Source organism: Cnephaeus nilssonii, assembly GCF_951640355.1.
Source record: "Cnephaeus nilssonii genome assembly, chromosome: 2".
NCBI classification, from domain to species: domain Eukaryota; kingdom Metazoa; phylum Chordata; class Mammalia; order Chiroptera; family Vespertilionidae; genus Cnephaeus; species Cnephaeus nilssonii.
This window is the reverse complement of record NC_137073.1, coordinates 73,403,320-73,428,680: the sequence shown is the minus strand read 5'-3', so window position 1 is coordinate 73,428,680 and position 25,361 is coordinate 73,403,320. Positions and strand designations below refer to the sequence as shown.

The following is a 25,361-nucleotide window of genomic DNA, read 5'->3' as shown; positions in this document are numbered from 1 at the left end:
CTCTCCTTCTCCCTTGCTCTCTGAAATCAATAAAGAAAATACATTAAAAAAAAAAAAAGAAAAAGATCTTGCCTGGGAGGGAGAAACCAAGATGGCGGCGTAGGTAAACAGCTAAACTGCCTCCTCACACAACAATTTCAAAACTACAACTAAAAGACAAAACGTCTATCACCCAGAACCACGGGAAAGCTGGCTGAGTGGAAGTTCTACGACTAGAAGGAAAAAGAGCACAAACGCTGAAAAGCTGAGGTACGGAAGCATGCGAACAGGGCTGGTGGTGGGCGACTGGGCGTGCTGCTTTTTTACAACCCACAGGGAGACAAGCTCCTGATCACTCTGAAATCCAGTTTCTGGGGAGACGCAGGGGACCCAGATGCCTACCGGGAAAAGCTGGACTGTCGGCCATTGGGTCGGAAAGTAAGGGTGACTTTACAATCATTGTTTATTGCGGCACGGGACGCGGGGACTTGGAAACGCAGAAAGGCAGAGAAGGCAGACTAGCAGCCATCGCTGTTTGCCACGCCCTAGCCTAGTGACGCCCTGAGACCCCGCCCCACACAATCTAGAAACACACCCAAGCTCCGCGCAGCAGCTTTTGCACATAAATGGCCTGCCCTGTCGAAGCTTAACCAAATAAACTGCAGCTCCAGTCAGACAGATCCAAAACCTCCAAATCCCAAGCAAAGAGGAGAAAACTGTAGTTCTTGCTGTAGCTCCTGCTGGGTGGCCTCAGACAGTAACTGACCTGCACCCCATTGGAGATCCAGACACTAGTGTATCTAGTGGTCTGTGTGAGACAACAGCAGATTTCAACTACTCTCATAAGGGAGACATTCAAGAGGCAGACTCAGTGAGCACCAAAGCCCCACTGGAACAAGTCCTGCCCCATAAACGTGTCTCCAGCACAGCAATTCTTCCGTTATAGACACAGCGGGTCCTCACAGCCAATTGGCCTGGAGGTCAATCCCCCCCAGTGACACCAACAACAATCCAGACTTAACTACAACAAGGCTGTACACACAGTCCACAAAGGGGTGCACCAAGAGTGTCCACCTCAGGTAACTGGGAGGCTGACCCATTGAACCATATAGGACACCTAGCACACAAAGCCACCCTACTAACTCAGGGAAGCAGTGAAAATGAGGAGACAAGGAAACAGATCACAAACGAAAGAAATGGAGGAGAACAAACGACTGGATATAGAGTTCAAAACCACGGTTATAAGGTTTTTCAAGAATTTCCTGGAAAAGGCCGATAAATTTAACGAGACCCTCGAGGATATGAAAAAGGACCAACTAGAAATTAAACATACACTGACTGAAATAAAAAATATTATACAGAGACCCAACAGCAGACTAGAGGAACGCAAGAATCAAGTCAAAGATTTGAAATACAAAGAGGCAAAGGACACGCCTCCAGAGAAGCAAGAAGAGAAGAGAATCCAGAAAGTTGAAGATAGTGTAAGAAGCCTCTGGGACAACTTCAAGCATACCAACATCAGAATTATGGGAGTGCCAGAGAAGAGAGAAAGATACTGAAAACCTATTTGAAGAAATAATGACAGAAAACTTCCCCCACCTATTGAAAGAAATAGACTTACAAGTCCAGGAAGCGCAGAAAACCCCAAACAAGAGGAATCCAAAGAGGACCACACCAAGACACATCATAATTAAAATGCCAAGGGCAAAAGATAAAGAGAGAATCTTACAAGCAGCAAGAGAAAAACAATTACCTACAAGGGAGCACCCATACTATTATCAGCTGATTTCTCAACAAAAATTATGCAGGCCAGACGAGAGTGGCAGGAAATATTCAAAGTGATGAATAGCAAGAACCTACAACCAAGATTACTCTACCCAGCAAAGTTATCATTCAGAATTGAAGGGCAGATAAAGAGCTTCACAGATAAGTAAAAGCTAAAGGAGTTCATCACCACCAAACCAGTATTATATGAAATGCTGAAAGGTATTCTTTAAGAAGAGGAAGAAGAAGAAAAAAATAAAGGTAAAAATTATGAACAACAAATACATATCTATCAACAAGTGAATCTAAAAGTCAAGTGAATTAAAAATCTGATGAACGGAATAAACTGGTGAATATAATAGAATCAGGGGCATAGAATGGGAATGGATTGATAATTCTTAGGGGGAAAGGGGTGTCTGTGTGGGGGGTACAGGAAGAGACTGGACAAAAATCGTACACCTATGGATGAGGACAGTGGGGGGGAGGTAAGGGCAGAGGGTGGGGTGGGAACCAGGTGGAGGGGAGCTATGCGGGGAAAAAAGGAGAAACAATTGCAATAATATGAACAATAAAGATTTATTAAATTAAAAAATAAATAAAATGAAAGCAAAAAAAAGATCTTGCCTGGGAAGTATTAACCCACCCACTGTATGCACTAGACCTTGCTCCTTCAGATTACCACTTGTTCCGATTGATGGCACACGCACTTTCTGAGCAGCACTTCAAATCGTATGAAGAAGTGGAAAATTGGGACTCTGAATGGTTTGCCTCAAAACAAGAAAAGTTCTATTGGAACAGTATCCACAAATTACCTAAAGATGGGGGAAATGTGTAGCTAGCGATGGACATTACTTTGCATAAAGCACTTTTGATGTTTCTTTTAAAATTAACGTGTTTTCTTTGATTACAAAATCCGCATTATTAACTAGCACACCTAGTCCTATATAATAAAAGGGTAATATGCAAATTGACCCTAACAGCAGAACTACAGGGAACGACTGGTCACTATGACACACACTAACCACCAGGGGGCAGATACTCAACGCAGGAGCTGCCCCCTGGTGGTCAGTGCACTCCCACAGGGGGAGTTCCACTCAGGCACAAGCCGGGCTGAGGGCTGCGAGCGCAGCAGCTGTGGCGGAAACCTCTCCCACCTCCTCGGCAGCGCTAAGGCTGTCCTACTGCGGCTTAAGCTGTTAGTCGGACACCCCCTGAGAGCTCCCGGGCTGCCAGAGGAATGTCTGACTGCCAGCTTAGGCCCAATACCCCAGGGGGTGGGTCTAAGCTGGCAGGGGTACATCCCCCGAGGGGTCCTGGACTGTGAGAGGGCACAGGCCGGGTGGAGGGACCCCCCCCTGAGTGCATGAATTTTCATGCACCGAGCCTCTAGTATATAATAATGTAGTTTAGGAAGTATAAAGAAAATCCCTAAATGATGTTTTTTTTAAAAAACAGATTTCCATTTTACAGATGCTAGAAGCTATAGCAGTATCTTCAAAGAAAACACATATTAGAGTATTTGAAAAATAAGAGCATGCCTACCTTAAGTGTCTTGATCATAGTTGGATCAGTTGACCTAACATAGAAACTCTTCAGATAAGGTTCAAACATACCCTAAATGACAAAAATACATGTACAAATACATTTAATGGTACTATTGCATTCATTTCTCTCTTAAATTATGTACTCACAATGTACATACCTTTCTTTGAATTGACATAGTTGCTATATTCTGTAGGACAATATACTGCACCTCCCTAGAAATTAAACAAGAATTTTCACTGTGTATATTTTCCAATGAAATATCTTTAAGTACATTAAAGAAAAGGAATTAGTGGTAAGTTTCATATTAAATGGAACTCAAATATAATATTGAAAAGTTTTCAATAAATTTTAGATATTTATGCCTTATTTTAAAGTACATTTCCCTACAAACGATTAATAAATTACATTAGATTCATGATGAGTAATAGTTAAAACCAATTTTATAATACTGTATTCCTAAGATGTAAAGCCAATACTGTAGCTGCTCTGAACACATGCAAGAAAGGCATTCTTAGGCCTGATGAAACAAACATGACTGCAGAGCTAATATAAACTTGTGTCAATTCTGCCCAGAGAAACATCATGATGAGAGAATCATCGATTAGCTGCCTCCTGCATGTTCCCTACTTGGGAACAAGCCCACATCCTGGGCATGTGCCCTTACCAGAAATTGAATCATGACCTCTTGGTTCATAGGTCCACACTCAACCACCTAGCCACACCAGCCGGGCCAAAAGGTATTTTTAATTCCTTTGGGCTATTTGGGCTTGAGGTTTCAAAAATTCAATATTTATCATAAACTTTGAGATAAATGAAAGTTACATTGTATTTGTTCAAATATTCCTTTTGAAGGAATACAAAAGAAAACGTACATAAAACCATGTCCTACCTACTGCTACGAAGTAAACGCACTAGTGATTTAGAAATAATGCCAGCTTCAGATTTTGGTGATATGTGCCAATACAGCTGAGCAACTGCCATAACCACCTAAAAAAAAACAAAGCATGAAAACAATCAGAACTATGAACATTGGAGCACACTACAGTTTCAAATAACATTCTTATATATTATTTCCTTTAACTCCTATAAAATTCCTATGAAATACGATAAATATGTTACCTTTTCTAGCAGGTAATTAGTGTCCCCGCCCCAAGAATTCATGTCTACCCTCAAATGTGAGCTTATCTGGAAATAAGGTCTTTGCAGATGCTATTAATGTAATGATCAGAATGAGATCATACTGAATTAGGGTGGGCCCTAAATCCAATGAAAGCGTCCTTATAGAGACACAGAAAAGAAGGCAAATTGACAATGGAGGTATAAAGTGATAAGCCATTCAAGGAATGCCAAGAATTGTCAGTAACCACCAGAGCTAGCAAAAGGCAGTTTTTCCCTCAGAGCCTCTAAAATAACAGCATTTTTTAATTTTTTAAACGATTTATCTTTATTGTTGAAAGTATTAAAGATGTTCCTTTTTTTTTTTTCCATTGACGCCCTCCACCCTGCACCTGCCCCTCCTAGGCCTTCATCAAACTACTGTTGGTGTGCATGGGCTATGCATATCTATACTAATCTATACTAATAAAAGGGTAATATGCTAATTAGACCGGACAGACCAGACGTCTTCCAGATGTCCTTCTGGACAAAGCCATGATGGTGGGGGACAAGGCAGAAGCAGTTAGGGGCAATCAGGCTGGCAGGGGAGAGTGGTTAGGGGCGATCAGGTCGGCAAGCAGAGGGGTTGAGGGCGATCAGGCAGGCAGGCAGAGTAGTTAGTGGTGATCAGGCAGGCAGGCAGATGAGTGGTTAGGAGCCAGCGGTTCCGGATTGCGAGAGGGATCCGATGGGTCCTGAATTGGAGAGGGTGCAGGCCTGGATGAGGGACCGCCCCGAGTGCATGAATTTTTGTGCACTGGGCCTCTAGTATATATATAAAATCAAATAAGCTGGATAACAAAACATATTGGAACAAAAAGTTAGCCACCTCTACTTGGTACACAACCAAATAAGCAGGGAACCAGGGAACCAGAACATACTGGACAACAAGTACAATCTACCTCTATAATATGTTTCACCATTCAAGAACATTTTTGATCAGTATTTGTACTACAAAATCAACTTCCAAGACAAAGTTAAATTAATAGTAGGTCAATTATAAACTAGAGTTTTAGGTGGCAAGTAACAGCTACTTCACAACCATCTGGCCAAGCATATTTACAAAATTAGTAAAACAATAATTTTTTATTACTATGCATGGTTATTTAATAATGATTCAGAAACTAAATTACTAAGTATAAGATAAAAATGTCTGTTAATTACTAACACATATATACAAAGCTCATACTCTAAATTCTCAAGCATCAAAAAACAAAGTAATTCACATGAAATTCCTCATTTTCAAAGTTTTTGCTATTTGAAGGGAATAATTCATAAGAATATTTTAATTGAAAAATTTTAATAAAATGTTTAACTTGAATCTATCAAGCCTTTAGCTATAACTTCCAGTTAATAGGAAATACAGGTATGGAAGAAAAAATTAAGTAGCACTCTATATAGGAATCAACCAAATAAACACAGAAGAACATCCTGCAAGAATTGAGAAGTTTAAAAGAGATAACAAGCAAGTGAAATGTAGCAGATACATTTTGCTGGTTTAGGTGAATCACTTACAAAAGATAATTTCAGATAATTTGGTATTAAATGAGATGAAACTTCATTGAAATATAAAGGTGGAGAGGACTGACTAGAAAATAAACAGGTTAAAAATACTACATATAGTATGATTTCTATCTTGATTTAAAATATATATATGTATAGACATACATACATGATAATATATGTATAGTTATGCAGAAAAAAGATCTGGAAGAAAATACATTAAGATATTGTGATAATGAGTTCTTAGTGATGGAAATGTGATGTTTCTTTGTTTTTAGTTCTGCTAGTCTGCATTTTCTAATCTTCTACTGTGCATGTATATTCTAAAAATAAAGAATTATTTAAAATAAAAAGGTTAAAACAAAATAAAATAAAAAATTAGGGTATAGATACAGATTATTTGTAATAGTTATGTCTACCAGTTAAAATTTACTATGTATAAGGCATTATTCTAGGTACTTTTATCAGGTAAATACAAATATAGACTGATATCATATTATTAAGTACCCACAACTACAAACTAGCAATAGAGAAACACACATAGTCTTCCAATCAGCTCTGAAACATCTTGAGCTGGTATCTTAGGAAAAACCAATTAACAAAACCACAAAAAAGTACAAGTAAATCAAGTCCAATAGGCATACAACTATCATATCAAGTAATATCAAAACTTTTTTATATAAAGAAATAAGCAAATGCTCCATTAGCACACTCAAATATAAAGACTTGTTTACTGAACTTACATACTTTTACCCATATCTTAAAAAGAAATCTATGAGAATTATTTCTTATAAGTATGTTAACATACCGCTGCATTTCTGCTCTGAAGCAAAGGTTTTGTGTTCCGAATTAAAAGTCTATGGTCTGGATCCATAGTATAAGGCTTCTTTCTTTTGTCAGCCTTTTCTTTCTGTTCCTCATCAGACTCATAGAAATTCTTTTCGTTGTCCTCTAGACCATCATCCTACAGGAAAGAAATCCAATCCCATGTTTAGTTCAGACCCTGAACAGCCCAAACATGGCAAAAAGAAAAATTTTTTAAACTTCTACAATAATGATAATATTTTACTATACAATACAACTGTTGAGGCGATTTCAAAATACTTGCTACTATATGAAGGTCTTGATTTTTCTCATATTTTATAACACAGTAACTGTTCCTTAGTGGTATAGATGATACTCTTTTATACAGGAAAACTCTAAAAAATATTAAATCCCCATAAAAATACCCATAGCTACCCAAAGGGAGAAATCTGACAATTAGATTCTAACAAAGCCGACAATATGAGACTACCTAAAACTTGAAAACTGTTTCTATAAATTACCAGCCACTCTGTAATTGGATCAAAGGGTCAGAAAAAAAGAGGATAATTTTTTGAACTCAACACATATAAAGGAAATCATAATAAAGCTTGACAGGTTTACAACTAGTGATTAAGTAGGTCCCTATGTTGTCAAGAAAGACTCAGTTTGAGCTTTAGGTATATCCATAATAGTTTATTCTGTTTTGTCCTTTTTATTTGAAGTCTTTATTATCTTAGACAGTAAAATCAATCTATAGGCATTTAGTCTTAAAAATAAACAAAAAACACAAAAATAATAGTATCTATCTGGATTCAATTCAACTACTATTTAGAGGTAATTTCTATTATCAAGTTTCTGAAATGTACTTTCTAATTCTGAGAGAATGAAGTAGATATACTGTTCCCTATTCTTCTCACAAAGTACAACCAGAAACCAAAGATATTATATATAAAACAAGAATTAAAAAAAGGAAAGGCAGAGATCAGAAGAGTGAGTAGAGACCTCAGGACCCAAAGAATAACTATAGTGAGTTCCTTAGGCTTTCATTTTTATCTCATATTTAAGACTGGGTGTCAGAGAAGCAGATAAACCAGAAAAACCAATAAGCATAGATTTTTTTAAAAAACCAACAAAAAAAATCTTCCAAAAGTCTGCCCTATGTTGCCAAAGGACCAAGAAAGGGACCGTCTAGCAAGAAAACAACTTTTTTAGAAAATAACTGCTCTACTGCAGCCAACACTAGAGAAAATACCATGGTCCCATACCTATCCTCATCTGCGAAAGATGAAAGGAAGAGAGTAGACTTCAACCCTCACCGGCTGTAATGAGATACCCCAATCATCCCACTGTGGTGGTATCAGAAAAGAACAAGACAGCACTGAGACTTCAATTCCCACCAGGAGTTAAGTGAGGCAGCCCAATGGTTCAGTGGAGACCAAGTGGGGACTTTGGACATTCAAGCTCACCTATAAATAAGGAGGTGACCTTATCCCTCCTCACGAAGCTAATGCAAAAGGGATGCTTACTGGACACTCAGAACCTGCAGCGCCCAATGGTAACAAGGACACACCACTCGGTGGTGTTAGTGGCGGATACATGTATACAGAAATGAAGCACTTCTATTCCCCGCAAAGAGCTATTAGGGAAGTATTAGTGGGGAGCCAGAAATCACACATTCACTCACAGCAACAATAATAACCACAACCTCTGTGACAATCAATGGAGACTGAGGGGGGAACTTGAACTGTACCATGACCTGGCAATAATAATAAGGTATTTACCCCAGTATGAATAAGATCAAGAATTTCATAATACCCACAATTTCCATCTTCAATCAAAAATCGTTCTTCATTCCAAGAGCCCAAAGGATCTCAAACTGGATGAAAAAAGATAACCAGTAAATCCCAACATCTGAGAAGTGGGGAGCTGCTGTAATAAATACCTAAAATATTGAAGTGGCATTAAAACTGGGTAATGGGAAGAAGCTAGAACAATTTTGATTTGCATGTTTAAAAAAACCAAGATTGCCTTGAAGAGACTGTTGGTAGGAATGTGGATGTGAAAGTTGATTCTCATGAGGTTTCAGATGGAAATGAGGAAAATGTTACTAGAAACTGGAGGAAAGGCAATCCATGTTATAAGGTGGCAAAGAACTTGGCTGAATTATGTTCTAGTGTTTTGTGAAAAGTATAAGTTAAATGTGATGGACTTGAATATTTAGCTGAGGAGATTTCTAAGCAAAGGGTTGAAGGGTCAGCCTGCTTTCACCTTGTTACTTACTGTAATATGAGAAAGATAAATTGAAAAAAATTTAAGCAAAAGTTAGCCAGAACTTAAAGATTTGGAAGTTTCTCAGCATATCTTTTTGGCAAAAATCAAGAAAAAGTCTTCAGAAAAGAAGGCCAAGGGTATGTCTAGAAAACCATTTGATAAAAGAGATCATGGGTACGACTCATGGATTTAATAGAGATTGAATTTTACTCGCAGAGACACTGCCAATTGGACTAAAGAGGAGAGACAGGACAAAATAAAGGAGGGCTGTCAGACTTCTGAGATTCCACAGGACAGGACAGTGTGAGGACACAGAGAGAAGACATCTATAATCCAAGGAAAGAGACCTCAAGAGAAACCAAATCCGCAAACACCTTGATACTGGACTTCTAGCCTCTAGAATGATAAGAAATAGATTTCTGTTGATTGAGCCACCTAGTCTGTGCTATTTTGTTATGGCAGCTCTAGAAAACTAATACAGATATCAACAAGCTATTCATCAAAGAGATATACAAATGGCAAAAAATATCCGACCAGCAAACATGAAAAATAATCAACTTCATTAGCTATTAGGGAAATGCAAATTAAAACCAGAGCAAGATATCACCACATACCTATCAGAATGGCTCCATTTAAATTTAAAAAATAGTGACAAGACCAAATGACGGTGAGGACATAGAGGAAACTGATCACTCATAAATGGCTGGTAAGAATGCAAAAGGTTACAGTCACTCTGGCAGGTTGTCAATTTCTTACAGAACTAAACCTGTAATTACTGTATATCCCAGTAATTGCACTCTTGGGCATTTATCACTTGGAACTGGAAATTTATTCTCATACAAAAACCTGCACACAAAATATTCACAGCAGCTTTATTCTTATTAGCCAAAATGGAAACAACCCAGATGTCCTTCAATGGATGAATGGTTAAACAATTGGTTAAATATCTATGTCACAGAATACCACTCATAAATAAAAAACATGTTACTGAATAATCTCCAGAGAAGTATGCTAAAAGAAAAAAATTAATCCTAAAAGGTTACATACTATATAATTCCATTGATATAATACATTTCTGAAATGGCAAAATTATAGAGATTGAGAAACAATTAGTGGTTGCTAGGGATTAACCTTTTACACTCGGATGTCGAGTGTGACTCGACACGGTTAGCATTAGAATAAAGGAATCGATAAAAAAAAGCAAGCGAGTGCAAAGGGTTAAGGGTTGCAGGGTTAAGCACAGAGAAGAAAGTGGGTTTAGTTATAAAATGACACCATAAAGAATTCTTGTGATGGCAATGTTCTGAATCTTGACTGTATCAACATTCTGGTTGTAATTATAGTTTGCCAAGATGCTACCATTGGAAGAAAATGAGTAATGTTATACCAGATATCTCTTATTAACCTATATAATAAAAGCCTAATATGCTAAGTGTCCAGTTGTCTGGTCGGTCGTTCAACCAATCAAAGCATAATATGCTAATGATATGCTAAGGCCGCTCAACCACTCACTATGACGTGCACTGACCACCAGAGGGCAGTCGACCGGTCAACCAGTTGCTATGATGTGCACTGACCACCAGGGGGCAGACACTCCAACCAGTAGGTTAGCTTGCTGCTGGGGTCCAGCCAATCAGGACTGAGAGAGAGGGGCTGGACACGCCCTGGAGTCCTCCCGCAGTCCCTCCCCAGTTGGCCAACCTCCCGCATCCCTCCCCGGCCCCGATTGTGCACCGGAGGGGGTCCCTCGGCCTGGCCTACATCCTTTCGCAATCTGGGACCCCTCGGGGGATGTCGGAGAGCCAGTTTTGGCCCAATCCTGCAGGCCAAGCCGAGGGACCCCACTGGTGCACGAATTCATGCACCGGGCCTCTAGTTTCTTATAACTGCATATAAATTTACAGTTATCTAAAATTAAGTTTTAATAAATAAAACTATGGAAAAAAATAAGTAAATCACATAAAATCTATTTGTACATATTTAATATCCTATCTAATAAAAGAGTAATATGCAAATTAACCATCACTCTGCTACACCCACAAGACACGCCCACCAGCCACACCCACCAGCCAATCAGAGCAAGTATGCAAATTAACCCAAGATGGCTGCAGCCACGGAGCGAGCAGGAGGAAGGCTTGGGTTTCCCCGGCAATAGAAAAAGCCAAGCTTTCCACACACCCTAGCGGGCCCAGGCCTCCACTCAAGGGTACAAAGTTTCAATTATAGAAGATAAATAAATTCCAACAGAAATGGCAGCAGCCACGGAGCTGCAGAGAGCAGGAGGCTAGGGTTGCCCCTGGCAATGGAGGAAGCCAAGTTTCTGCAGCCCTGGCCGGCCCAGGCCTCCACTCAAAGCTACAAAGTTTCAATTTTAGAAGATAAATAAATTCCAACAGAAATGGCTGCAGCCACAGAGCGAGCAGGAGGCTTGGCTCTGCTCAAGGCTACAAAGTTTCAATTGTAGAAGATAAATAAACCCCAGATACCAGGGTCTCCACTTGGGTCACTGGGGGGCATGGTCGGCCTGCAAACCACCACAGGCCCCTCGCCCAGGCTGCCCCATACCCAAAGGGAACCCCCACCCTGATCTGGGACATGCTTCAGGGCAAACCAGCTGGCCCCCACCCATGCACCAAGCCTCTATCCTATCTAACAAAAGAGTAATATGCAGATTGACCACCACTCCAACACACAAGATGGCTGACCCCATGTGGTCAAAGATCCTGCTCCCATGTGGACACAAGATGGCCACCACAAGATGGCCAGCAGGGGAGGGAAGTTGAGAGGGACCAGGCCTGCAAGGGAGGGCAGTTGTGGGTGATCAGGTCAGCAGGGGAGGGCAGTTGGGAGGGACCAGGCCTGCAAGGGAGGGCAGATGGGGGCGATCAAGCATGCAGGGGAGGGCAGTTAGGGGTGACCAGGCCTGCAGGGGAGGGCAGTTAGGGGTGACCAGGCCGGCAGGGGAGGGCAGTTAAGGGTGACCAGGACTGCAAGGGAGGGCAGTTAGGGGTGACCAGGCCTGCAGGGGAGGGCAGTTAGGGGCAAACAGGCTGGCAGGGGAGCAGTTAGGCATCAATCAGGCTGGCAGGGGAGTGGTTAGGGTGTGATCAGGCTGGCAGGCAGAAGCAGTTAGGGGCAACCAGGAAGGCAGGCAGGCGAGCAGTTGGGAGCCAGCAGTCCTGGATTGTGAGGGGTCCCAGATTGGGAGAGGGTGCAGGCTGGGCTGAGGGACATGCCTCCCCTCCCCCCATGCACGAATTTCGTGCACCGGTCCTCTAGTTATAACAATAAAAGAAATGATCTAAGCCCTGGCCTGGTGACTCAGTTGGAGCATTGTCCTGTATACCAAAATTCCCAGTCAGGCACACACCTAGGCTGTGGATTCAATCCCCGGTTGGGTTGCTTACGGAGGCGACCAATCGATGTTTCTCTCTCACATTGATGTTTCTCTCTTTCTGTCTCTCTCCCCCCTTTCCTCACTCTTAAAAAACAAATCAATGAAAACATATCCTTGTATAAGGATTAAAAAAAAAGAAATTATCTAAAATGGCGTACTTTAGATTGCTTGTTGTTGGTTTTTGAGTTTTTTTTTATTAAGTTGTATGAGTTCTTTATATATTTTGGATAGCCCTTTATCACATGTATATTTGTAAATATCTTCTCCCATTCAGTAGGTTAGGGCTTCAATGAATAGGTTTCAGGAGACATAAACATTCAGTTCATATATACCACAGCAATATATTGGTAGTATACCTGACCCTGGGTTAGATGTCCCTGACAAGACCAAAATAGGTAGGTGATTAGCATAATCATAATCACTTAGTTAAAATAGCTATTCAATATGAATAGCATACCTTATGAGAGAAATACATTCAGCAGAAAAATGTCATGTGTAATAAAATTTTAAATTTAATATTTTTTGCAAAGAAAAATGAAAGAAAGAAAAAATCTCTTTCCCCCAAAACTGGGTCTATATAAAAAAACACACCCAAGGATATGAATACTGGCTTGGAGACATTTTTTCCTTCTGTGAGGTAACTGCTATGCTCTTCACTTTACATGTTTTATACCATAGCCCAGTGACCACTATACCACACAGGTAGAAGTGTGGGTTTGAGGACCATTGAACACTGAATCTCCCTCAATACATCACAATTACAGAAACACCTGTGCCCAGTAACTTTGTATTGAGCCACTATGAAAATGCAGTGTTCAATTGCCCACAACACTTCTCATTTCTTATAACTATATGTTCAGCTCCAGAATATAAAAAACACGTTTTCTGAATGCAGGGGTTTCCAAATTTTTGTAACTGAGAAATCTGAATAATCTACAAAAGGCATTTTTCCAAATTTCTCTGAAATAAAATAAACTCATGTTGAATTTATGCCTAAAGGTTCCAAGGCATCAAAAAGAAGGGTCCCAATTATATGAAAACTAACTAATCTCTATCTAAAGATGGAAAATCATTGCTTTTTGTTAAGCAGAATGCATTTTAGAGTGGTTCTCATTCAATTAGAGAGTTTTAACTTTATGAGTTATACCTCATGAACTTACAGTTTCAGCCCGCATTAATGGAATAGCTTTGATTGTATTAACTCTCTGATTTTAGGAGTCAACATAAGTTAAAAAATAAAATCCAATAAAAAATAAATAGATCCAGAGGCATAGAACCAAGGAACAGATTGTGGAATCTCAGAGGGAAGGTGGAGGTGGGTGGGTGGGAAGAGATCAACCAAAGAACTTGCATGCATATATGCATAACCCATGGACACAGACAATAGGTTGAAGGCCTGGGGGGAAGCAGGGAGCACAGTTAATGGGGGAAAATGAGACATATAATACTTTCAACAATAAAAATTGAATTTAAAAAAATGTACGCAATGGCAATAATCTCATTAAAAGTATATGAATAAAAAAAGTAATTATTTAAAATAAATAAATAAATAAAACCAAAAAGAATAAGGAATCTTTCAAATGAATGCTTTGTAACTAACGGAGGCTTCATTTCAATATCATCAGCACATGGTCCATAGTTTCCCATTAAACTGCACATTGAACCCTTCATCAATAGTTGCCTGAAAGAGTTTACAAAAATTTTTTATTCACATTGTAAAGCATGATTCTATCACAACTCTTATTTTGTTTTTTTAAAGTTCCACGGAATAGTAAGATTAAAAAATAGTCCACTAGCAAAATTTACAAAAAAAAATTAACCCATAAGAAAATTAAAATTCAACAAAAATAATCATCTCTAACACTTAGGTCCTTTAAGACAGGATCTAAATGTGGAGTTTTGAACCCTTTCCCAAAGTGCCTTTGTATTTTCAAAAAACTGCTAATCAAGAACTATGTACAATATATGAATTTTGTGTTCTGATGAGTTCATATTTTATACCTATCCCTAAAAAGCTAAAGAAACTTATTTTAAAAACTAAAGGCTCGGTGCATGAATTCGTGCATCAGTGGGGTCCCTCGGCCTGGCCTGCGGGATTGTGCTGAAGCCAGCTCTCTGACATCCCCCGAGGGGTCCCAGATTGCGAGAGGGTGCAGGCCAGGCCAAGGGACCCCACCAGTGCACAATCGGGGCCAGGGAGGGATGCAGGAGGTTGGCCAGCCGAGGAGGGACCGGAAGAGGGCTCCAGGGCATGTCTGGCCTGTCTCGTTCAGTCCTGATCAGCCAGACCCCAGCAGCAAGCTAACCTACCAGTCGGAGAGTCTCCCCCTGGTGGTCAGTGCATGTCATAGTGACTAGCTGACCAGTCAACTTTCTGCCCCCTGGTGGTCTGTGCATGTCATAGCGAGCGGTTGAGCAGCCTTAGCATATCATTAGCATATTACACTTTGATTGGTTGAATGGACGACTGGACACTTAACATATTAGGCTTTTATTATATAGGATACTTGAAACAAAATTCTAAACTTGGCAAAGAAGCATCGAACAGACTGTCAAACTACAGCAGGAAGGCTGGGGAGGGTGTGGGGGGAGTGGGTAAGAGATCAACCAAAGGACTTGTATGCATGCATATAAGCATAACCAATGGATGCAAGACACTGATGGGGGGGGGGGGGGAGGCGGGGGAGGGCATGTGCGGCAGGAGGGAGGGGTAAGAGGAGGCCGGGGGAAGGTCAGTGGGGAAAAAAAGGAGGCATATGTACTACTATTCGTAATACTTTAAACAATTTAAAATAAAAATCTAAACTTGGAACTTTGTTACACCTACAAAGGGTTTTATCATTGAAGTACTAATACATTGAGGGAAATAAATGTAGATGAATCACTCCAGATTTCAAAAGGCATACATACTGCCACCAGAATTATATTTTGAATTCAATATGCAAAAAGAACTGTGAAGTTATACAGTTTTAAGTTCCAAATTAATAAAGTATTTTGATATTTCTCACAAAACTGTCATCTCCTTGAGAAAGTTCAACTTTAAAGAGATAGATTAATAAAATTAGAAACATTGCTGTCAGACCTAATGCAGGAGTTTTATTTCAGTTTATAATTAATGCCACTAAAAGCTTGTTTTTTTTAATCACTTATAAAATTTACTTGATGTTTTATAGCACTTTCTAAAGTCCATTACTTCTACAAAAATAACTTTAGTCTTAGAGATTTACACTTATGCTTCAAGTATTCTCCTATAATAGCCTGAATGACACAAAGAAAATATTTAAGTAATTTTATGTCCTTGAAAATTATACAAACTTGACCTAGAATAAAAAAACAACCCACTAGGACTGCAAAGAGTAAGGTAAATTTAAGAAAATAGAAATGCAAATATGCATTTTAGCAGTCTCTTGAATTTATTAACCTAAAAGGTTTAATTTCCATTTTCCTGCATCAGCTTTATTTATAAAATGTCGTGCCCTATAAATACGCTGTTATTTTCTATAGTCAAGCATCCTCTTAACAAATCTTCTCATTAATATGTAAATTTAAAGTCAATCGGTCTTCTCCCTGACAGTCCCATGAATTCCTAGTGCTCTGTATAATCGGCTTTGACTTGGCATCCACTATTTATCATCAAAGATGTCAGTTAGAAAAATTATAGAAAATGCACTGCAATTGATATGACTGAAATCTACTTTGTCAACACTTAATTGTTCCTCAATTCATCCATTTACATATAAACAGCCTAAATACTGATCTATAATGATGCAAATAAACTAAATTAAAATCTTTTGCCCCTGAAGAAGCCTATTTGTATATGATGTGTTCATTTGAGAACTTACTGACAAATGCATGTACATCAGCTCATCTCAAAAAGTATTTCCCCTAATTTTTAATTCCTCAAAAAACAATTTTGCTACCTTTCAAGCCCATAAACACAATTCTTTTAAACACTGTTTTAAAGAATTCAATGAGAAATATTACCTCTCTTTGTGAAAAGCAAATTTAATTATGTTTGTCAGCTAATTGCAATATCTGAGTATTATGGATTGGGAGCTTCAATATCAGCTTTGACTGGAACATAATAAGCAAACACATAGAAACTTATTAAAGTAAACAAAAGGATACTTTAATTTAAAAGTTATGGGTAATAGAATATATGGGAAGAATGTTAACCTAAGTATTAGATTACCCTGTTTCTATTTTTGGCTCTACCTTTTAAAAGTAAAATTGTCTTAGGTGAGTCATTAAAAACTACATCCCTCAGTTTCTTCATCTATACAATGGGTATAATAATTCCCACTGCCCTATCTCAAATTAAATACAACATAAGAAAGTAAATAAAGTATTAAATTGCTAACTACAAAGAATCAAGTGTTATTTTTCATATTTTCTCTTTAGTATTGAGAAGGAAACCTCTTAATTTTAATGAATTCAGTATTTTAGGCAGTTTTTTATTTTATATAACTTAAGTCAATATATTACTTTAGTGATATTTTTCTCACTTATAAATAGCCTTTACATATCATACAGTGGTGTTCATATAGCATTTATACAAGTGACTTCTGCCTGTTATGTAAAAAAGGATGAGAATACTAAAATGAATACCTTTGTACTCTGCCAATCTCATAAAAAAAACACACACACACACATTCAAATGTTGATGGTAACAGGATAAAAAATGATGGTAACAACTCAGCACTTTGCTAGAGTACTGTTCCACTTTATCTTTATATTCTACTAGAGGCCCAGTGCATGAAAACTCATGCACTGGAGCGGGGGGGGGGGGGGGGGCCTCAGCCCAGTCTGCCCCCTCTCACAGTCCGGGAGGCCTCAGGGGCGGGAGGCAACCCGGCAATCAGTGGAAGGCTACGCCCCATCACAGCTCTGCTGCTGCCACTGCCGGCAGCACAAGCCTCGGCCAGCCCTGGTTACCTGAGTCTCAGGCAACCCTGGGCGGCTGGGCAGCTGCCATCCGAGGCTTGCCTGCGCCTCGGGCCGTCCCTGGGCGGCTGAGGGGGCTAAGGGTCTGGGGGACTCTGGAGGCAGGCGTGCACGGAGCGGCCAGGCCTATCTGAGGGCAGGCCCGGCCTTGCTGCGTGCCTGCCACCCCAGCGGGGCTGAGACGACTGGGCACCACCATCTTTGAGGGCGGAGCAGTCAATTAGAATATTCCCTTCTTATTGGCTGTAGGTGCTGCCATCTTTGCAATGGTGTGAGGGTCAATTAGAATATTCCCTCTTTATTAGATAGGATAATATTCTTTACTTCATGGTATGCTTTTTACAACAAGAGAAGTGAAAAATGAGAGCAGATATAAATCCCCAATACTTCTCAGTTCCTTCCAGGTATGATCAAACATTGCTTTATAATTCAGTTTGCCAACTTTTAAAGTTAAAATCACCATATGGAGTCCTAAAAAGCTGGATGCAACTTAAAGTCTAGGCCAAAAAGTCTTCAAGACTAAAAGTGGCTGGACTGCTCACTCAAAAGTTTCTCTATAAGACAGAACTGAACTAGGCACAGAAAGTCTGAGATGGGTTAAGTGACAGAGTGAGCATAAACATGGTCTAAATGATGATAATCCATTTGAACTTTATTTTTGTACAATGTATTTGTACTAAAAATCTAACATCTTTGACAATCCCTTATATACTAGTATACATATACAAACACACACACACACACACACACACACACATATATCAATACACACATGTATTGATTTCAGAGAGGAAGGGAGAGGGAGAGATAAAAATATCCATGATGAGAGAGAATCATCAATCCACTGCCTCCTGCATGCCCCACACTGGGGATCAAGCCAGCAATCGAGGGTATGTGCCCTGACCAGGAATTGAACCAAGACCTCCTGGTTCATAGACTGACACTCAAACACTGAATCACAATGGCTGGGCAACAATCCCTTACTTTTAATGATACCATAAAGGTTGACCTTTCATATCTTTTACACTGGTAATAAACAAAACATGTGTATCCAAAGAGACACAAGCCTGTTATCTTGATTATTTGTGGGTGAACTGGTATCATTTTAAATTAATAAAGTGAAATGTGTTATCTAAAGTAAAACTTATAACCACTAGAACAAATGAAATTAAATGGTTGCCAGTAATTGGCTCTAAAGGGGCTACCAAGATGTTATGAAAAGGATGCCATTTATTTCACAATGTTCTTGAATTGCTTCTATGTTTTTAAGAATATACACGATTATAGTTAGCTAAACCTTTACAAATCTTCTATTTTACTGGGGGTTTTTCTTTTCTTTTAGCCCAGAAATCTTTCTAGAGGAAATTATATGCAAAGCTGCATATGAAAGGCAGGCAAAGGCAAAGCCTGCTCCGTTTGGCACAGTCTAGAGACTCTAGAGCACCACCCTCTTGGTTGGTCCAGTTGCAGTACTACAGCACCCTAGGGCAGAGGAGCACACCTGAAAACTACTGAAGTAGTCCATTAACCACATAATTTAGAATAAAGCCCAGGTCAGATTGCAAATAAGTAGCAAAGATAAGAAATTATTTAGCCCAATTCCAGTGTACCAGGACAATGACCGGAGTTTCATCTCATTTTTGTAATAATAACTAAGGTTCACGGAATTAACATGTAAAAATAAAGAATGCATATAGTACCAATTTCTTAAATTATGTGTCAAAAGAATAAATATATATGTAGTATAAAAGTTAACTTCTTTGTTTGGCAAATAGCTTCAAACATGAATTTTATCTAAAATGAAATTAAATTCAAGGAACATAAATAAGTAGACAAACTACAAAGATATATATTTAGGAGATATGGTAAGAAAGGTATATATTTTAACTCCAATTTCTACATAGTGACAAAGCAAAGGATCATTTGCATAAAGCTACTAAAAGTGATTTGATGCTGACAGGAAAGTACAATAAAAAGTTTTATCAAATAGTGACAGTGGCTAGGTAAGAAAATTATTTATACAACAGGAAAAAAAATCTGAATAGCAATCTGGAAAAGTACTGGCTGAAATTAAACAACTAGCTATTAGCAACAAAAATCTATTGTCAAAGTCACCATTTACATTAAGGGGCCAAGACATTTGCAGCATGGACATGTTGCTTAATCCAGCACAAATGCCATCAAAAGTTTACTTTGCTAAATGATAAATAAAATTAACTTTATAAAATAAATGCACAGATGGTTAGTAAAACTGCATCAATTTAAGAGCCCTATGTGACATGACTTTTATATATGGATAATTCAAAATATACTTCAATTTTTAAGCAGAATAAGCTAAATTTTATACACTATGCCATTAAATATATATCCTCTAATGACAAAACAATGACCAATTATCCCTGCATTTATATTGGTTTCCTGCTTTCTAAAAGAACATGAGAAAAATGAGATCTCCTTAAATACACAGATTTCTATAACTTACTACTCTTAATTTTCATACACATTTTTAAAGCGCATCCATTTTCTTAGTATATTTTGTAAGTGGAAGATTACTCAACACTTACCTCTTTCCAAGGACTGACAAACTGTGTACGAGCATATCGAGTCAGCATGTGGATTATGACAACCTGTCCCCACTCTTCTACATCAACTAGTAAATTACATAGCTTGCGGTAATTCTTGTGAATCAGATCTATTCTATCTGGGCATACTTCTTCAAAAGCCATCACAACACTGCCAGCTACCAGCTGCAATAGAAAGAAATAGTAACTCATTAAAAAAAAGTTTCCCACTGTCAAAGATTCTACTCAGGCATTACAGAGGTGCAATCAGTATTATGACAATCAATGTTTAAAATATTCAGTCACTTAATAATAAATGATTACAAAAAAATGGGCAAAGGATCTAAATAGACACTTGTCGAAAGAGGACATACAGAAGGCCCAGAGACATATGAAAACATGCTCAAAGTTACTAATCATCCGAGAGATGCAAATCAAAACAACAATGAGGTACCATCTCACACCTGTCAGAATGGCAATCATCAACAAATCAACAAACAACAAGTGCTGGCGAGGATGCGGAGAAAAAGGAACCCTCCTGCACTGCTGGTGGGAATGCAGACTGGTGCAGCCACTGTGGAAAACAGTATGGAGTTTCCTCAAAAAACTAAAAATGGAACTCCCATTTGACCCAGTAATCCCACTTCTAGGACCATATCCCAAGAAACCAGAAACACCAATCAGAAAGATATATGCACCCCTATGTTCATAGCAGCACAATTTACAATAGCTAAGATTTGGAAACAGCCTAAATGCCCATCAGCAGATGAGTGGATTAAAAAACTGTGGTACATCTACACAATGGAATACTGTGCTGCTATAAAAAAGAAGGAACTTTTGCCATTTGCAACAGTATGGATGAAACTGAAGAGCATTATGCTAAGCGAAATAAGCCAGTCAGAGAAAGATAAATATCACATGATCTCACTCATATGTTGGATATAATGATCAACATAATTTGATGAACAAGAATAGATCCAGAGACAAATGGTAGGGAAGGGGGTGGGTTAGAGAGAAACCAAAGGACTTGTATGCATGCATATTAGCATAACCAATGGACACAGACACTGGGTCGTTGGGGGCTTGCCTGGGGTGGGAATGGCTTGGGGGGGGATTCAATTGGGGGAAAAGGAGACAATAACCATGACCACGTCATATCAGTTTACAATGAGAATGACAATAATTTCACAATGAATGTATCTTAAACTGTGAATGAGAAATTCATAAATGTTTTTGAAACAAAAGCACTTTCATATCTTATACATTTTAATCCACCTGTTTTTACCAATATAATTTATTTACAAAGAAAATGCAGGCTATAATTTTAGTACAGTTTTATCACTTATGTGCTTAAATTGAAATAATGAATTACCAACAAAAGGCAGCTATCTCTAAGACCAATTAATGAACCATAAATGCTGTTTTTGGAATTCTCATACTTTTGCAAAGTGGTGAAATAAAGATTTCTTTGGTATAAAAATACAAGCTAAGCAAAATATATGATACACAAATACTTTTATATATGTACCACTGATATATATATATGTATATATATATATATATAGTTAGCCAACAATATAAAACAATTTTGAAAAAATAAATTAATATCATATTCTTTCTAAACACTAGGGATCTTCATTTTAGTGTCTAAAATTTCCCCAATGACTTACAATACACAATTAAGTAGAAATATAACTTACTGAAATAATATACTGAAACGGTACTTTTTGAAAAATATTAGATACAATGATATTCATATTTTTAATGTTTGTCCCTCTACTTGGCTGACATTTAGTTTATTAATATGCAACCAACAATACAATTGAAAGAAAACAGCTCAGAATATAGACTTGCTATTATGCTAAACAAGTTTCCAGTCCTGTGGGGATTTTATGAATTACCAATCAGCATAAACGTGAAGCTGCATTTATTGACTCCAGCTCTGCCCATGTACTGGCGCCTGCTGGTCTCAGCATGTATACACCTCAATTGAAAAAGCAAAGAATTGACTATTTGTGTGAACTATATAAAACTGTATTATACATATAATTTTCTATTTGCTATTGATATGGAAAGGGAGTTAAGTTAGTGTTTTCAACTTTACATTTTGATGTCTTTTTCATAAATCTTTAAAAATTAAATTCTGTGATAATCGTATTTCAAAAGGGCAGAATTAATATCATTTTAAAATCTCTTAAAACAATAAGTTTATAGCATCAAACTATAGAATGACTTAGTAATTGTGAAATATAGCTATATTTATATGTTTTATACATAGGCATATCTGTATCAATTGGTAAAAGGTGTTCAAGTACAAAAATAAATAATACCACTTAGAATAAAATAATCCATGGAATTGAAATAATAATTCAACAAAGTTTAAATTTAAGAATTGTGTAAAATCAAGTTATTTTGCCTAAGCCTAGAGTATCTTTTTTTCAAAGTGTTTGGTAGATACCAAATAATTAAAAGAAAAATCAGCTACCACATGTTATTAAATCTATTAAACCAAGAACTATAGATACAAAATAATTCTTAAGTACTAACAAAGAACATGAAAAATGAAAGAAAATAATTACGTAAGTACAAATAAAGTTTAAGGAAATAGATAAATAATTAGGAAGAATGTAAAAAAGATACCTTTGCAAAATAAAACTGGCTATTTTAGATATTTCATTGTACGGTTTTAACTAACTTACCCTAGGTTAAAACACTGCCAGAAGAATTAATAATTAGGGTCTGTTAAATGTTCAATACTCTATAAAACTCCCAGAATTAAAATAAAATTATCTACTTAGATTTTAAAACCAAAAATATTCATTTCCCAAAAAAAGACAGTTAATTTCTATCCCACTATGTCAATAGTAGCTGTTTATATAAGGAGAAAAATAAATCACTCCAACAAAACTAGCAATGAGCTCATCAAATTCAAATGCAGTTTTCCATTTATGTATTTTTTATATTAAAGCAATAAACATGGTTCATTTATCTTCCCTTGGTTGCCACGTTTTTCTGTGCTGTTGCTATGAACTTCAGCCATTAGCTGTGCTCCAAGGTAAACTACATGAACCATCAACAAAAGTGACACCCCATCTATGGAGTTCATATTTTCTCCAGATTATCTATGCTAGTTGACAAGCTGGTAATGAAAAAAATCACACTAAGCAAATGGTTCCACTAATAACAATAAATTTTCTATAAAATTATGAAGGGTACAAAACGTTTCCTTGCATCTATTTTGTCATGAATTCTAATTAACGTTGCAAAAACCTGAGAGTGCTGGGTCATCACAAGAAGTGCATCAAGGTTTGATTGATAATATGGTATAAGCTGGCCAATGCTGCCAAGATTTTCTTCTCTTAAATTAATGGCCATCCAACCTGCCCTAATCATACAGCCCAAATGATATTCCCCTTCTTATTTCAATTTTCTTGAGGCATGGAAAATGGGAAAGATCCGTCATTTATCTTCTAATAGCTGGATAATAGATCTATCACAACAAAACATCTGCACAAACTCAGAGGTGTGGTTTTTTTTGCCCACAACAGTGAGGCTTTTACCAACATTAAATCAATAACTTAGAAAATGGTGTCTTATCCCCACAGCTTAGTTATGAACAATATATTCATTAAACATCATTTTGTAGCTAAATTAAGAAGTGGAAACTTTCTCATGAAAAAAAATAAACAACTCAGTTTTTCAGTAGCCATGGATCAAATTTGTCTTCCTAAGTAACATTCTTTTCTATTAGAAAGTTAAATGCCATCAAAAGAATTTCTTTAAAATTAATGTAGAAGGAAAAACAACTAAGTACCAGCCTGCTTTTGAGGTGTGCTAAATAAGAGACACCGTCCGCTGCTATCCTTAACTTGCTCAACAAATATGGATTTCTGCATTAAAAAAGTGTTACAAATTTAAAAAATGAATTTATAACTGAAAATCAGGAAAGGTTTGTAGTAAAGAAGTGTTCAGGATATGTTAATTAGAGAAAATAGGATGAAAATGGTAAATGTAGGAATATAAAATGAAGAAATTATATAAAGAAAACTTGTAACCATTGATTGGGGAATATAGATAAAATGTTCCCTTTTAATTTCATTGACTGTAGTTATGAAGTTTCTAGTATAGTTTTTAAAAATTTACAGATATATTCAAACAATAGTTAGGTAAGTAACACTAACATGTTCTTCCAGTTATATTACCATAACTATATTCCTAAACCCAAAATGATTTATTTTTAGTAAAGAATTAGTCATATGACAAATATTGGTCTTTCTCTAGTAAAAGAGAAAAGCCAATCTATTATATTTTAATATGTATATATTCCACCTTTCCTTAAAGTGAGAATTATAGAACTAGTTTTCTTGGAGACTTGTCTCAATTGTAGGAAAATCTTCTTAGGCTAAAATAAGCAACAGCCCGGCTGACGTGGCTAAGTGGTTGAATGTTGGCCTATGAACCAGGAGGTTATGTTTCAATTCCCAGTCAGGGCACATGCCTAGGTTGTGTGCTCGAACCCCAGTGGGGGGCGTGCAGGAGGCAGCCGATCAATGATTCTCTTTCATCACAGATGTTTTTATCTCTCTCTCCTTCTCCCATCCTCTCTGAAATCAATTAAAAATATATATTTTTTAAAAATTAACAGAGGTTAAATGAAGAAAACATTTTAAATATATTAACACCTTTCAAGTTTATACTTATCAGCAGCAACAGCAATGTCATCATGATAATGATCCCAAGAAGCCGTTGATAACGAATACATTCTTTTTCACAATGTGGAAATAAATTGGACCTGGTTCATTTAATTAGGAAATTTTTAAACAAACTTGATTTATAATTCTTTTTTTTTTTTTTTTTAATCCTCACCCAAGGATATTTTTCCCACTGATTTCCAGAGAGTGGAAAGGAGAGAAAGAGGGGAGGAGGGGGAGAGAGAAAGGAGCATTGACACATCGATTAGTTGTCTCCTCCATGCATCCCTACTGGGGTTGGGGAACCTGCAACCCAGGTAACATGCCCTGGACCGGGAATCGAACCCACAACCCTATGGTCTGTGGGCTGATGTCTAACCACTGACCAAAACCAGCCAGGGCAGAATTCTTATTGATTTTAAATGTCAATGCTGACATTATTAATTTGGGGGAAAGAAGAAATATAACTGTCTTCCTTCAATGAAGTATTACATACAACAAGCAAAAGTAATAACAAAGATAAGATCCATAAATATCTGTATAGATCTAAGAATATTTTCATTCTATCTGTAAGAGATTATAATCATACAAAGGGGGGGGGTGAATCAGAAAACATTCTCAAAACTAATTTAAATACTACTGAAACCTAGGTAGATCTGAATCTTCCATTCCAAACCCAGAAAAACTAAAAATGTAAACCTATGTCCTAAGTATAATTAAAACACAGAGTATCTCCAAACTTCAAAT

The 25,361-nt window shown here is 37.6% G+C and overlaps 1 protein-coding gene across 2 annotated transcripts in view; it reads right to left on the bottom strand.

The window, feature by feature from the left end:
• Positions 1-25,361, bottom strand: part of AP3B1 (adaptor related protein complex 3 subunit beta 1) — a 191,721-nt gene that overhangs the window by 125,907 nt on the left and 40,453 nt on the right. For both annotated transcript variants that reach the window (XM_079798702.1, XM_079798703.1), the window contains exons 7-11: positions 19,927-20,109; positions 6,755-6,910; positions 4,178-4,275; positions 3,446-3,500; positions 3,286-3,357 (exon numbers count right to left, since the gene is read on the bottom strand). In XM_079798702.1, the coding sequence (XP_079654828.1) occupies positions 3,286-3,357; positions 3,446-3,500; positions 4,178-4,275; positions 6,755-6,910; positions 19,927-20,109 (564 nt within the window). The remainder of the gene's footprint in view (positions 1-3,285; positions 3,358-3,445; positions 3,501-4,177; positions 4,276-6,754; positions 6,911-19,926; positions 20,110-25,361) is intronic.